Source organism: Colius striatus, chromosome 10 (genome assembly GCF_028858725.1).
Source record: "Colius striatus isolate bColStr4 chromosome 10, bColStr4.1.hap1, whole genome shotgun sequence".
In the NCBI taxonomy this organism is placed as follows: Eukaryota; Metazoa; Chordata; class Aves; order Coliiformes; family Coliidae; genus Colius; species Colius striatus.
This window is the reverse complement of record NC_084768.1, coordinates 19784465-19798484: the sequence shown is the minus strand read 5'-3', so window position 1 is coordinate 19798484 and position 14020 is coordinate 19784465. Positions and strand designations below refer to the sequence as shown.

At 44.1% G+C, this 14020-nt stretch overlaps 1 protein-coding gene across 3 annotated transcripts in view; it reads left to right on the top strand.

The window, feature by feature from the left end:
- Positions 1 to 1988: 1988 nt before the first annotated feature.
- The window catches only part of RASAL2 (RAS protein activator like 2), a 187673-nt gene continuing 175641 nt past the window's right edge, over positions 1989 to 14020 (top strand). For all 3 annotated transcript variants that reach the window (XM_062004135.1, XM_062004134.1, XM_062004133.1), the window contains exon 1: positions 1989 to 2160. In XM_062004135.1, the coding sequence (XP_061860119.1) occupies positions 1998 to 2160 (163 nt within the window). In that variant the 5' untranslated portion in view covers positions 1989 to 1997. The remainder of the gene's footprint in view (positions 2161 to 14020) is intronic.

The following is a 14020-nucleotide window of genomic DNA, read 5'->3' as shown; positions in this document are numbered from 1 at the left end:
CAAGATCTCAGTCAAGCATGAGACAGAAACCCACAGGAAACGAGGGTTCATCAATTAGTCATAGGGCTGGCAGGACTTTTTATTTTCCTCCATTGAAATAGTTACTACATCTTCCCTGGCAGATGCAACAATACCTGTGGGATCAGGAGGGCATCGTTAGCTGCCACTTTGCAAGTCCATCCCCAGCCCCCAAGAGAAACTTTTGGGAACTCTGAAGACAAATATTCAGGTTTGGGCAGCTGATCACAACCTGCCAAGCTACAGAGCTCAGACAGTTACAGTGCTTTCAGAAGCAAGTTACTGCTCTTCAACATTGCTGCTGTAACTCACTGCGTGAAATCTCTTCTTCTCTTGTAGTGCAAAATAAAACAAGATGACACAAAACACAGATAGAAAGTGGGAGAGCTGTATCTAAAGCAGCTTTATGGCAGTACAGTAACTATAGGTCCACATCAATTCAACAGCTATTTTGATAAAGAAAAAAAATTGCTAGCCCCTTCACACTAACACAGGAGTTGTGTACAGATGAGCCCTTAGACATAGCCCATATTAAGCTTTAGATTTCAGTGAGACACGTTGAGGAGATGGCCGATTTGCTAAATCCTCTATGCACCATGGAGATAATCACCGCATCTATGCGCTTGGGTGAATCTACCCAGTTCGTATTGATCATGGACGGGCGTGAACTCAGACCAAGAGATTACAGGGAAGAAAGCCAAAGCAAGCTTAACCCCCCTGCTCACCCGCCCTGAAAATTCATGATTTTAAACGACACGGTGAGATGCACACTATATTCACAGCTATTTCATGTGGATTTTTAAAGAACATGTACCTTAAGCACTGTGAACTTCACAAAAGAAAGAAATGAAAATTAGAACCTGGTACTCGGGGAGGTCAGTAAAGAGGCATTTAGAACAAATCAATTAGCAAATCCCCTCAATGAAACGAACTTAATGAAGGCAGTTTCCCTCCTTCCTCCCCGGCACCATGTCGTTCCCACGTACCTGAAAGAAACAGACTGCATAGAGTGTACAGGAGTGCACGAAGGATTTAACAGTCTTGACTAGGCATGCTCTGTGAAGTGCAACATGAAGGCTAACAAAAGGTCTGAACCCGGGAAGCCCCATCTCATGCAGCTTTTTGAGACAAAACCCCATCATCTTCGCATTCCTGCGATGTTGTTAGCAGGTTAGAAAAGGGGCTTCTGTGAGACACACGTGGTTATGTCCCGCAGCAGACTCCAGTCGGCTTATCCCCTGACTTTTACTTCTTTGGGATGCTTCTACCATGCCATAAACTCCGCTTCCAGCCGCATTTCCCGCCTCTACTGAGAGCCAACTCCCGCACCGGAGGGATCGGCCTGCGCTCGGGAGGCGGGCGGGCCTGAGGAGAGACCCCTCAGAGGCCATTTTGAACCCCCTCGGGGTCCGCGACGAGAAGCCCCGCGAGGGAAAAGCGGCGCTGAGCAGGAGGCGGATGCGACAAACGCGGGTTACCGTTGGCCGCGCCTCTGAAGGCCAGGAACGGCTGCAACCGACCAGCAGCGCCCGCAGCCCCTCTCTCCCTCAGCACAGGGGCGGGAAGCTGAGGGCGGGAAGGGGAGGGAATGGCGGGGAGGGGGTCCCGGCTCGCTGCCTCGGCGGCCGACTACTCTGGCCTAGTAGGGCCCTGCCGTCCACTCGTGCCTCCTCCGCGCGGGCGCTCGGCCTGCCACTGCTCGCGCCTGTTCGCCCGGGATGCCGCCGGCTCTGAGGGCGCGGCGGGGCCACCGCTGCCGCCGCCGCCGCCGGGCGCTGGAGCGGGAGGGCAGCGGCCGCCACCTCCTCCCGCGCTGACGCAGGGGGCGGGGGGCGGCGGGGACGAGGGGCGGGGAAGGGAGGGGAGGGATGGAGCTGCGCCGCGGCGCGCACTGAGGCGAAGCGAGGCGCGGCGCGGCCGGGGCGCAGCGCGGGCGGGCGGCGGCGCCTCGTCTGCTCCCCCCGCTGCCTCCCCTCAGGATGGAGGCGTCCCCCGCAGCGGCGGGCGAGCCGGCGGCTTGGGCGGCCGAGGCGTTCGCGGAGCCGGAGCTGGGCTCGGAGGAGCTGGAGGCGGCGGGCGGCGCGCTGGACCGCGTCCTGCTGGAGTCGGTCTGCCAGCAGCAAGGCTGGGTCCGCGTCTACGGTAAGGGGGCGCCGGGGGGGCGGGCCCGGAGCCGTGCCCCGCGCGGGGCAGGAGAGGCGGGCCGGGCTGGGGGCCGTTGCCGGCTGCGGCGGCAGGTTGGAAGCGAGGAGCGGCTGCAAACTTCCCGCCCCTAACTTTTTCTCTCTCCTTTCTCCCGCTGCCGAAGCTCCCAGTTCCCCGAGTCTCCTTAACACCCCCCCACCCCACCCCTCCCCGTTCCCGGTGGTAGGATCTCTGCTGGTACTCCCCAGCCGGGATGCAGGATGCCCCGCGTTATGCGCTGCCGGAGCCAGCGGCCGCGGGGGGATGTGGTGAGATCCGCATCCGAACCTTTTGTGTCGCCAGGAGTCAAGTACAGGATGCGAGCACAGGACTGAGCTCTGCCCGCCTGCCAGCGCCGTCCCTGATTAGCATTAATGAGGTACTAAAGGCCTGGGAGGTACTGATACGGTGAGTCCCCTGGCCACAGACTTACTTGTGTGTGTTAAATTGGCACTTTTATTATTTATAAAAAAAGGATGTTCAAATCTTTAGCTGTCTGGCCAGCGTTCAGGTGTTGTTTCCCCTTGTTTCTCAAACTCCCCTTGGTATGTAAGCTCTTAAAATTAGCTTGATTTATGTGACCGGGCCTCTGGTTTGTTTAGGCTCCCAGCTCAAAGGCAGTCAGGCTTAATCTCTCCATCAGCACCTAAATAGTGGAAACTCTGTTTTATCTTTTCCTTGTCTTTCCCTCTTGTTTGTTCTGGTAATCTGGCGATAATTGCCTCCATGTTTCAGAGTGAAGATCTCTGTGGATGATGTCTTGTTTTCTGTTCTGTAACAAATTTGATGGTCTGTCCTTGAAAGGGCAACAGTTGTGGTGCTTGCACGTGCAGTTACTAGTTTCCAGGGCCTCATATTATGGAGAACCTGTAAACTCACTTTGTTTTATCACTACTTTTTTATGTTGGTTCCTGCCATGCTGCTGGTTGTCCCTGTCCTCTTCCTCCTCTGCCCGGAATCCCAAAGGGATTCTCCAGGTTTTCCCTGGCCAGCAAAACTAGAAGCAAATGCTCTCTGTTACCTGTATTGCTGATCTGTTACTGGTTGCATTATTCCTGAAACACAAAGATGACATTAATAAGTTATCTGCAAGAACTCTGTGGGATTTGCTGGCTGATGACAGTTAATTATTGTGGGTACCATCAGTGTTAGCCTTTGCCCATATCAAATGAGGAAGATCAGTCTGCAGGTTTTCTGGAAAGCACAATCTGTTCAAAGACTTTGTGTTTGTTTTGGAAGCTTGAAAAGCTGGTGTGGTGGGACAAGGTTGTCTGTCTGCTTTCTGTCTGGTGCATCAATGAGCAAAGTTATACTTACCACAATTAATTGTAATAGAAATTTGGGATTTTTAGTAGCTTCCACCATGTCTAGCTTACTGTTTCTTGTGTGTCTTTCATTTGTTACACTCAGCCTAATGCTGAGACTATGAAATGCAGCCTTCTAAAATAAAATATCTCTACTGTTGGCAAGGGGAGCTCCGAAGAAAGCAAACTGCTTTCAAATTGTTTGTTTAGAATACTTTCTAAAGGTAAAATGAGAATGTACTTAAGAAGATGATGTCTGGCACCAGCCTATCTGATTGTTACCCAAGGTTATATCTTGTATGAGTGGAAGCAGGAATGTGGTTTCAAAATTAGCCACAGCGAAAAAACATTGCTGTTGATAAAGTCATCTGTTGTGATGTGTTTGTAGTCTGACACTAACATGTAGATAAATGAGGAAAAATTCCCTGTGACAGAGCAGCTAGCTCACAGGCTATAAAAACCAGCATAGACTTCAAGCATGTAAAAATACATCTCATAGCCCAAGGACAATAACTAATTATTCCTAGTCTGTGTTTAAAAACAACTCATTATCTCTCTCCCTTGTAAAGAATCTGATGTAGTAGTGTCTTCTCTCCTTCCCAGTGAAATTGAAATCGGATTAGCTAGTATTTGTTTATTTCCTCCTGTTTATTAGTCTCTTTTCTTGCATGGACACATCTGGAGAAGTTTGTGGACAATGAATCAAGCTGAAACTGTGCCGTGTTTGTGCACAACTAAATATGGGTTACGAACCTATGAGTGACAAGTGTTATTTATAGGATAAAAAGTAAAGCCCTACACAGTTGTTTGAGGAACAACAGCAGCATAGGGAAAGAAAACAGGAGCAGAAAGCTTAGCCTTATTGTCTGTATTGTCTAGGAAACAATGAGAACACTAACACTAATTATTTCACCATGAATGGCTGGGGGAGGGAAGGAATATCTAGCATACAAAAATTGGAGAAGCATTTTCTTGTATGACAAATAATGCAGCTTTTGATGTCAGAGCATTTCTTTTCCATGTGTCTTTATGAACATGGACCTCTGAATTGGTATGTTGTACTAAGTGAAAGGTAACTGAAAAGGGGCTCACACAGTGGAAACACTTCTTTTAAAGAAAAGGAGTTCAGTAGCCATCTCTCTTCTGCAGTGGTGTGCCATATACTTTGTCTTTGTCCAAGGAGGTAATTACTGGAATGAGGGGAGCTGCTCTGGTTGCAGAGCCTGTAAAACTTTGTCTGTAAGGACAGAGATTTTGGTAGTAAAGTACCATCATTACTGATCTCTGTGGCTTGCTAGCAGTATGACAGTGACGTGAATACAGTAGGACTTTAAAATGTATGGGATGTGATTTCAGTGTGACACTGAGGCCCTGCCTGACTTCTCTACAACATCTAAATCATAGTCTGGCTATTTTTGCATTTCCTGCATTAGCTGCAGCTGTTCAAGTGTAGCTTTTTTATTCCGTGTTCTGGAGGTTCGTCAGCTTCTGGTTAAGTGAATTAACAAGGACATAATCAAACCATGGCAATACAATTTCCTTACCGAAGGACAGAGTTTGTAGAGTAAGCAGTTTCCTCTAACCTGATGTTTGAGTAGTGAATGAGAACATCAAATTTGCTTGTCAGAGTGATAGGTTTAATTGCTTGTGAAACACAAATCATGTGAGTGTTGTTAGATGATGTTTCCAAGAACTAGTTTGACACACAACTAATGTTTCTGTAAAATATGTATCAACATGTGTTCTGGATGATGGCTTCCTTTCAGACTCATGGCGTGTGTGTAATGGGTAGGAGGGAAGAGGTATCTTGCCTGGATTAATGCTGTGATTTCTTTTCTCTGAACAAGGGATAACTGGATTTTGAGAGCATCCATCAGTGTTTCAAGGTCTCTTTCTCTGCTCTTTGAAACAGATTTTGGGAGGCAGCATCAGGAGAATAACTGAATTTACAGCATTCTCAGCTCTGTGGAAACAGCTATTATAATGCCTGGCGTGGCTGACTGAACATCCATGGGGTTTGTAGCAATGAATTATAAAGCCATCATTGCAGCATTGGTGTTAAATGTTGCATGTGATGGGGGCAGAATCGGATTTTGTGGGACTTACAGTCTGTGTCTGAACAGGTTGTAAACCTGTCAAATTCGTTTCTAATGTGCCTGCTCTAAACTCACTGCAAACACTCATGTGCTGAAATGTCAAAATAGGAGTTGCTGAAGTACGTAGAAAATGGCACAGGGAAGAGTATTCTTGAATGTTTATCCTGGGGATAGACATTGTTGCTCTGGGACCTTATCTGGACTAGGAAACGTCTTTGTCTTTTAGCAGTGGTGCTAGAAGATGATAGTAGTTGTACTGACTCAAGTGCTGAGTGGATGTGGACATTTTCATCACCTTATCTTCAAATTCTGTGGGAAGTCTACAGACGTTCCTCATTGCCAGAATAAGCCTCTTCACCCCCCCTTCTCCTGGCCGAAAGAGAAGGCTCTTCAAACACAGGCTTGAAGGGCTCCATGCTTTTTCATGGATATTGATCTACAGATAGTGTCGGTGGCCATGACTTCAGAGAAAGCCTTAGACCCTGTGCAACCACACAGAAACGTCTCTTGGCTGACTCAAAACTGAGTTCCAGGCTTTTAAATGTTGGCCTGCAGAAAATATTACACTCGCGCTGAGGACTGAATCCATGGTAATGCGTGTAGTGTCATGTGGAGATTAAAAAATAGCTGTGCTTCAAGCACTCAAGAGAAGCATCTCCTAACCATCTGAAAATGTCCAATTTCTGTGAGTTACCCGTTCCAGTAATCTCTTGTCTGCCTTGCTCAACTCTCAGATCAATGATCCCAACTCTGTTTTCAGGATTTTCTAGTTCTTTACAGCCTGCTTCAAAATGGGTTTGTAGGCAGCTTTATAACCTTCTTTTCCTTCTTTTCCTTCTTTTCCTTCTTTTCCTTCTTTTCCTTCTTTTCCTTCTTTTCCTTCTTTTCCTTGTTTTTCCTTTTTATCTTTTTCTGTTGCCCACAGCTGTACCTAAAAATGCAGATTGTCCATTTCAGAAAGGTCTCACTTTGGATGAGCACCAACAGGCTTTGATTATGAATAGCATGTTGTCATTGTCAGTGGATCCTCTCCTTCCAGCCCTCGTCGTGGTGCTGGCTTTTTCCGAGATGTCCATGCGAAGATGGTGGGTGTGAGCCACGATCCTGCCGAGGGTCCGGCCAGCCCCCTCTCGGCCTCCTCCCAGGCCAGTGGAGATCCCACCAGGTGGCGGCATCTTCATTGCGGTGGTGCAGGAGCTGCTGAGGATGCCCGAGGCAGCCGGAAAGGGGCTTGGGGGATAGCCAGCCTCCTCCCTCTGCTGATCCTTATCGCTCAGCTCCAGAGGCTCGGTGAAAAAGTAATCTGGAGGCTGTATGACAAGGGATAGGTATGAAGGGTGTACTTAATGTAAAGAATGAAAAAAACGCCATACTGAAGCAGTGAGGCAATCTGAGAGTTGGAAGACTGCTGTTGTAGCAGTAGAAGGTTTTCTCCTTGAGCCATGTACATCTGATAATGTAGCTGGGTTAGCTTTTGTTTGTGGCTACATTTATGAATCTGCACGGAACTGAGGTTCCTTGCAGGAGATCGTTTGCTCTTAATGAAGAACCTCATGGGAGGTAAGACAAAGGTGTGGATGAGACCCTTGGAAAGCTGAAAGAGCAGCTGAAGAGCAGCACAGCACGCCTGTGCAACTGGTCTTGTAGTGGAAAGTAGAGAAGGTCAGAATTTATGAGCATTTCTTTTCTTTCAGATCAATAGGCTTATTTTTAACTTGCCTAGAAAACTGGTGTGAAAGCAGGTTTGGAAGATAAACCTTGTTGGGCTGGAAAACGGCATTTCCTGTGTGTTTGGACAATGCCTACCGGAGTGATGTCTGAACTGCTGCAGTGTATTAGGTACAAATGTTAAATAACGAAGGCATAAAGCTTTTCTTCATTTTGTTGAGGTGATAAATAGCAATGATATCTAGTTGGTACCCCATTGTAAATGGTAGAGTTTGATGAAAACCAAGATTTTGAAGCACTGCTTTTTCTACAGATTAAAAACAGTGTAGTGTGTGGTGGGCAGAGATATTGCTTTCCATTGCCAACCAGCAGCAGGGAATATCAAAAGATGTGACTGAAGTGCTCTTAAAGGTGATCTGCTCATACCTGCTGTGTGACAGTTCCTCTGAGAGCTCTTTTTGATTGCAAGGAATCCTTTACTAGAGGGTAGAAGGTGAATTATGGGTCCTCTGTGCTACTGCAGCTATTTAAACTCTGCTCACTTGTGTGTTTGCAGTGCAGCCGAGGGATGGATATAGCCTATTTTCTTCTTGGTTGCTTTAGTCCCAAACTTTATTGCAGAATTATCCCTTTGATGTTAAAACTGTTTCCCCTTCCTTTTTTTTTATGTAACATTGCTGTTAATTTATACATAGCTGGGTATTTTCTTTTTTAGGAGTTTTTAGCAGGGTCCTTTCAGCTGGCTGTGTTGTTGTGAATGTTGCCTAGGTTACTCATTTATTAAGTCACTTAAATATTTGGAGGCATCAACAATACTAGAGTGTGTTGGGGAAAATGAGGATGACATTATTTTAAAACACCAATTTCCTGACTCCCGTATTTCAGTCACACGATTTATCTCTGGCTGAACATTTTCATGTGGTGCTGTTTCCTATTTTTAAACAATAGGAAAAAAAAAAAGGGAAGATAAGAGGAGCATAACTGTGACCCGTTGACTTATTATGAGATCATGGGTTCCTTTCAACTGATATTTATAGATTTTTATAAAAAAATAGCTGAGATTTCAGCGTTTTCTGGCATATGTGCCTTCTTAGCCCCAAGGTCATGGAGTTAAGCTTTCATCCGAATTCTTTGGAAATCCTCTGAAAAGGCACATAGTAATCATAGAAATAAGATTTGTATCTGCGAGGAAAGTTACCAAGTGAAAAGAAAAATTACTGCATTTTTGTGTGTAAACTTCTCACAGAGTCTTTTGTGTGTTTTGACACCCTCCTATCTCAGACAGCCTTTATAAAAGTGATCAGAGGAGAATAACATTTGTTAATTCTCTTTAATGGGGTTTCAAAAGGTCACAAAACTGTAGAAAGCGCTTCTCCAAAAATAGAGATTATTTTTCATTATAAAGTAAGTTGGAGTAGTGCGAGTAATGAGCTCTTGGGGATGAGGGAGGGGTCTTTGCACTTAAGTAAATGTAGAATGGTTTAAATGGTAAATGGGTTTAGATCTCTTATTATCTAAAGGGATTTTTTTTCCCCCTGCAGCTGGGAATACCCCATTAAAAAATAGCTCTTAGACTGCAAGCATTGGCAGGCACTTAGTTAAACACACCAATTCTACTAACTGTGGGAAAACACCCAGTTCAGCAGATGTGCTGTTCCTCTGGTGTCGATTTGCATAAGAATGCATGTGCTTCTCTGTTAGTCTCTGGCTTGATTAAAACTTGCAGGTACCTTTTCCCTTCCTGTAGTACTGTGTCTCCATCCTTGAAAGTTAGTGGTTTAATTGAAAATGCCCCGTTTTCTTCTGTGTTAATTAATCTTATTAACACTGTAGCAGTGCTTGGTGTTTTGCAGACCGTGGCTGCTTTGCTTGCCTTTTGGAATTTGTAGCCTGGACAAGAGAAGAAAGGAAATAGCAAAAATAAAGAATGACAAATGCATTTGGAAGTGGATGCAGGACTACACAGTAGAGTGTCAGGAGATGGGAGGGGATTGTATGTATTCAGCCCTTGTTTCTAGGGAGGTGTGGGAATGGAAAACAGTAGAGAGGCTTTTAGGAACCTGTGACTGAAAATGATCGCCCATTTCTTAGACTTAATCCCTGCTAGTGTTAGGCTTTCATGTAACAGTCCAAAAGGTTCAGCAGAACCTCTTCACTCCAGTCCCATTCTCAATCTAGATGGCATGAAAAAAAACATAGAAAAATCTGTTGGGTAGACCAGAGATACTGTAGCATTAGTTCTGCAGGAATTTTCTGTACTCTGGTCAGCAGGGAACTTAAGTAAGGTATTAGCAGTCAGGATATTGGAAAAGAGGATGAGAACTTGGAGTTTGACATGAAGTTTCTGATAAGGAGAGAGAAGCTAATTAGGAAGTGACATTTTATGTGGATTTTACCCATGTGTGATAAATGTTGGATGCCCACCACCACAATCCCAGGGCATTGGGAGAAGAGGTTTTGTCAAGACTGCCTTCAGGGCTTTTTTGGCATGAAGGAATGCAAGACAATTTATCAGTATTCCAGACAAAGCTTAATGCTCGAGGAATGCAGGTCTGGAGCTGTGCTGCTGCCCAGTCTTTCCTGCTGGCAGTGGTTTTGTGTAGGCCCGGTAGCCAGCTGAGCACTTTGGGGCTGGCCAGCGCCAGAGGGAACATTATCTTGCCAGATGAGAAGTGGTTAGCATTGCCTGCATGCAGCATCTCTATATCAGTTGCAAGGTATTTAGTGGTGTGGAAGTGAGAAGGAAAGGGAGGAAACTGCTTTTAGCAGACAGCAGTGGTCTGCGGGGCATAAGCCATCGCCACATGGCAGCAAGCCACCTTGCACCCATAACTGCTTCAAGCTCTCCTGTGAGAGGGCTGATGTTCCCCAGCACTAGAATAGCAGTGTTATGTTTAGGCTGAATAAGTTGAAATAGAAATAGAAATTTATGTCACATTGATTATTTAGGGTATCTTGCACAGGAGAACTTAAAGTGACTCCATGGAATATAACATCATCATTTAACTGTGTTTTTCCTCTTTTGAAGCACGTCTCCTTTTGCCAGTGAAGGCTTGCAGGGAATGTGGATGGCTTTGGTACTTCTGTATTTCTTTTCCATGGTTAGTACTTGTATGGCAGATAGAGTTAAAAACCTGCTTGCTTTCTTCAGTTTCTGATTACTCAAGTCAGTGGATTGGCTTGAGATAAGTGGAGGTAATTCACACCCTCATTTAGCTGACTCTTTAGTGCAGTAATACAAGTTAGGCTACAGATGCTTCCTTAGTCAGCACAGTGTGTACTATGAGGGTCAGAGGAAAGTGTGTGGAAAGTAGCCCTTGCCTGGCTGGGAAGGGAGGATCCCATCTTTGAATCTCGTTAAAGAATGCAATAATCACTTTGTTTCAGTTTTGTGTACCATTTTAACATGGGCCAATGGTCACTATCTGTCTAATGAATTAATTAACTTAATTCCTGTGCTGACCATTGGGGTAAAGGAAGGAAAAATCAGTTTCAGTTACTTGCAGTATTCATTGCCTTGCCCTGTGAGTGCATCCAAAGTGTTAATGGTTTTGTTTGAGTGTTGCTGTGAGCTGGGAAGGTAAAGAAATGAGGCACAAGGAGGCCAGATAATTTGCCCTAGGATATACAAGAAATTGGCAATAGAATTCAGGTCTCCTGCACATCAACAGTGCTTTGCTTGCATACTTTTGAGTTGGGATACCTTTAAGCCTGTAACTGTACTTAGATCTTCTTGTAACTATTAGTAATCATCTCACCCTATGAGCTGTTAGATCTGTAGGTCAGTGGGACAAGATGCCCTCAGAGGGGATATTTTCATTCAAGTGGTTATGTCTGCTTACTCCCCTACTTCCCCCACCCCCCCCCAAAAAAAAAAAACCCAAAGGCAAAGTTTTGTTGACCTTCAAAATGTAATAAACTTGTCTCCTGACAGTGACAGTAGGATGGAGTACTGGTATGAAGGTGTTTGGATAGCTGACACTGATTAACTTCTCTTCATTTGTGGACAGGGCCAGGTGTTTGGCTAAATCATTATTTCGAAGTAGGTAACTCTCAATGTAGATTGTGGGAGGAAACTATATTGCAATAGAGCCTGGAAAACCAGAATAATTAAACCACCTGAAGCTCTGTCATACTTTCCATGGCATTTGAGACCCTGTGCCACTGGGTAACACTTCTATGTTTTGTTGGCATTGCCAACGGTTGACTGATTTCTGCTAATTTTCTATCTTGAATATTTTATCTTGACAGACAAGAGTAGGGTGAAAAACAGGCGCTCTGAAAGAAGAGGAGACTTAAAGCTTCCTGAAAAGGTGTTTACTTATGTCATGAGGTTATACCTCAGGCTGTACAGCCAAGCTGCTGCCTTTTGCTGGGATTCCTAGCTTGTTTGAGTATACTGGAACACACGCATCACACATCAAAAGCACAAGGTGCTCACACTTGCTAGGAAATCATTAGACTTTCTCATCAAGTAACACTGAACATTTGCTATTTTGAGGTACATTTTTGTAATTATTTTCCTTCTTTTTATTCAGAATGGTGATGGGTCTCTTGGAAATAAGACATCAGGAAAATGGAGTGGAATGACCAAAACAGAAATAGAAAGCTATGGCAAAAGAATATAATGTTTAAAAAAAAGATAATTTTTAAGAATCCATGTCCTTTTTAAACCTGATTTGAGAAGATTTATTTCTAGATGGCACAGGCTTATGAGGTCTCTTGCTCTCTGGCAGCCCTTGTGTAGGATGTCAGTGAGGTGTGGAGTGATTGATTACCCCGCTGAATGGATTTCATGGGGTTCTTCCTTAAATCCTTCTGTTAGCTAAGGCGTTGCTCACCAAAGTTTTCAAATAGCCTAAACTCCTTGGAGGTAACAAATTTTATATCCTACATAGTAAGGTAGCAAAAAAAGTTTTATCGTCTTGCCATAAATCTTTACGGCAGTTTTCTTTCACGTGTCCTCAGCTAGTGACTCCTCTGCTTAAAGAAGTCCTCGTGGTTGTTCACATCAAAATCTATAAGCAATGACAAGAGTAGTGTAAACTGAGGCCATTTCAAACTCAATAGTCCTCATTTTGATTTCAGTGGTTGCTAATTTCTCAGTTTATAGCTATTAAGTCATTATAACCATTAAATCAAATTAAGGAAGAAAGCTGTTTTGTTTTTTTTTTTGTCAGCGTAGACAAGCTTTACAGACGGAAGTTAAGCATTTTCTGCTCTAATTTTTTTTTTCAGTTACTAATAGGGAAGTCAGGAATGTGGTGTAAACAGCCTCTGTTCACCAAAATGGTGAATGTGTAGGAGAAAGGAAGGACAGTAAGAAGGGAAAGAAATCTTTTTTATTCTAGTCCAGTGCTGGAAAAGGAGAGTTTGCATGCTGCAAAAATGAGAATGTCTGAAACTTCTGTGGAAAAATAATTGAGAGGAATGTTACAATAATAGTTAAATAGCTCAGTGGTATGAGAAGACATTAATCTTCCCTGTGTTGGAACAACTGACTTTCTGCTATTTCTTTGTCAAAACACATTGTTTTTTCTGCATTAAAAAACCAGAAAAGCGTGAAAATAGGAAACTGTCTGAAAACACAGTATGGCTATCAATGATAAATATGTGTTTAGTGTAAGAGCAGCATTCATCTGAAGCCTTGTGTCTCAAAATCATCTGGGTCCTGACTTCATCAGGGTGTTAGGCTGGTTATCTCAAACTGTACATTTTAGTAATTTAGGTTTAATAGCTCTTCCCACCTTTAACCTGCTGCTTGGAAGGAGGAGGCAGCCAGTCATACTTAACTTTCAAATATATAAGCCAGTAAGCAACTGTGAATTATCTGTAAGCAACTAGAAGGAGGTTATCTCACTTAAATGTGTTGTGGGGTTTTTTGTTTGTTTTTCATGGGTTTTTTTAAATATATTATAGGCCCTACTAATTCTCTGTGAAGGATTTGAAGTGCAAAGCTCTTACTATCAAGGGATAGTAACTGTTTTCCTTGTAGTGGTCTGACTCTTCGAAGAGGTTTGAAATCAGATCAGTCCAGGACAGAGAAAGTACTCTAATGGGAGTTAAGGTAGTTTCCCACAGGAGCAGGTAGTTGTTCTTCTAAAGAAATATAAAAAATTAAATTAACCTGCTTTGCCCTTGCTGTGGTTGCAGGTTACATTACCTTTGATGTTTTCATAATATTTTAGGGAAAAAAGGTGAGAGTGGACCCTGTTTATCGGTGTGTTCAGGCTGGCAACCTTGGACAGCTGTCTCTGCAGGATTACCCTGAGGTATCTGCTAGCCTGCTGTCCAGGCCATGAGAGATCTTGGCTGACATGTCTGTCCAGTTGTAGAACATAAGCACCACATCTGTTTACAGATTAATCTGTACCTAGGTGGCTCTAAGGTAACTTTGGGGAAAATCTTTAAACTGTGGTGAGAGAGGGATTGCTGTCAGGATGGCTTTTCTTTTTGATGGAGTTTAGCAAGGTTATCATGAGTTCAGTTTAAAAAGCATCCACTTCTGTTTAAAACTTAAAGTAGTTTTGCAGAAGAGTTACAAAGGGAAAGCTGTAGTGTATCACTTACTGTGTACTTACACTTCATCCATGAAATGACTTACCCGGTGCAATGTTCTAGCTGCACTTTTGATGTTCATTTATAATAACTACTCAGTTCTATAGCTGACACAGTATCCCTCCCTATTTTGTTTCCAGACTTTATTGATGTGGCTTCTTGGTGACCTACTTCTAGCACTTTAAGGTTGCT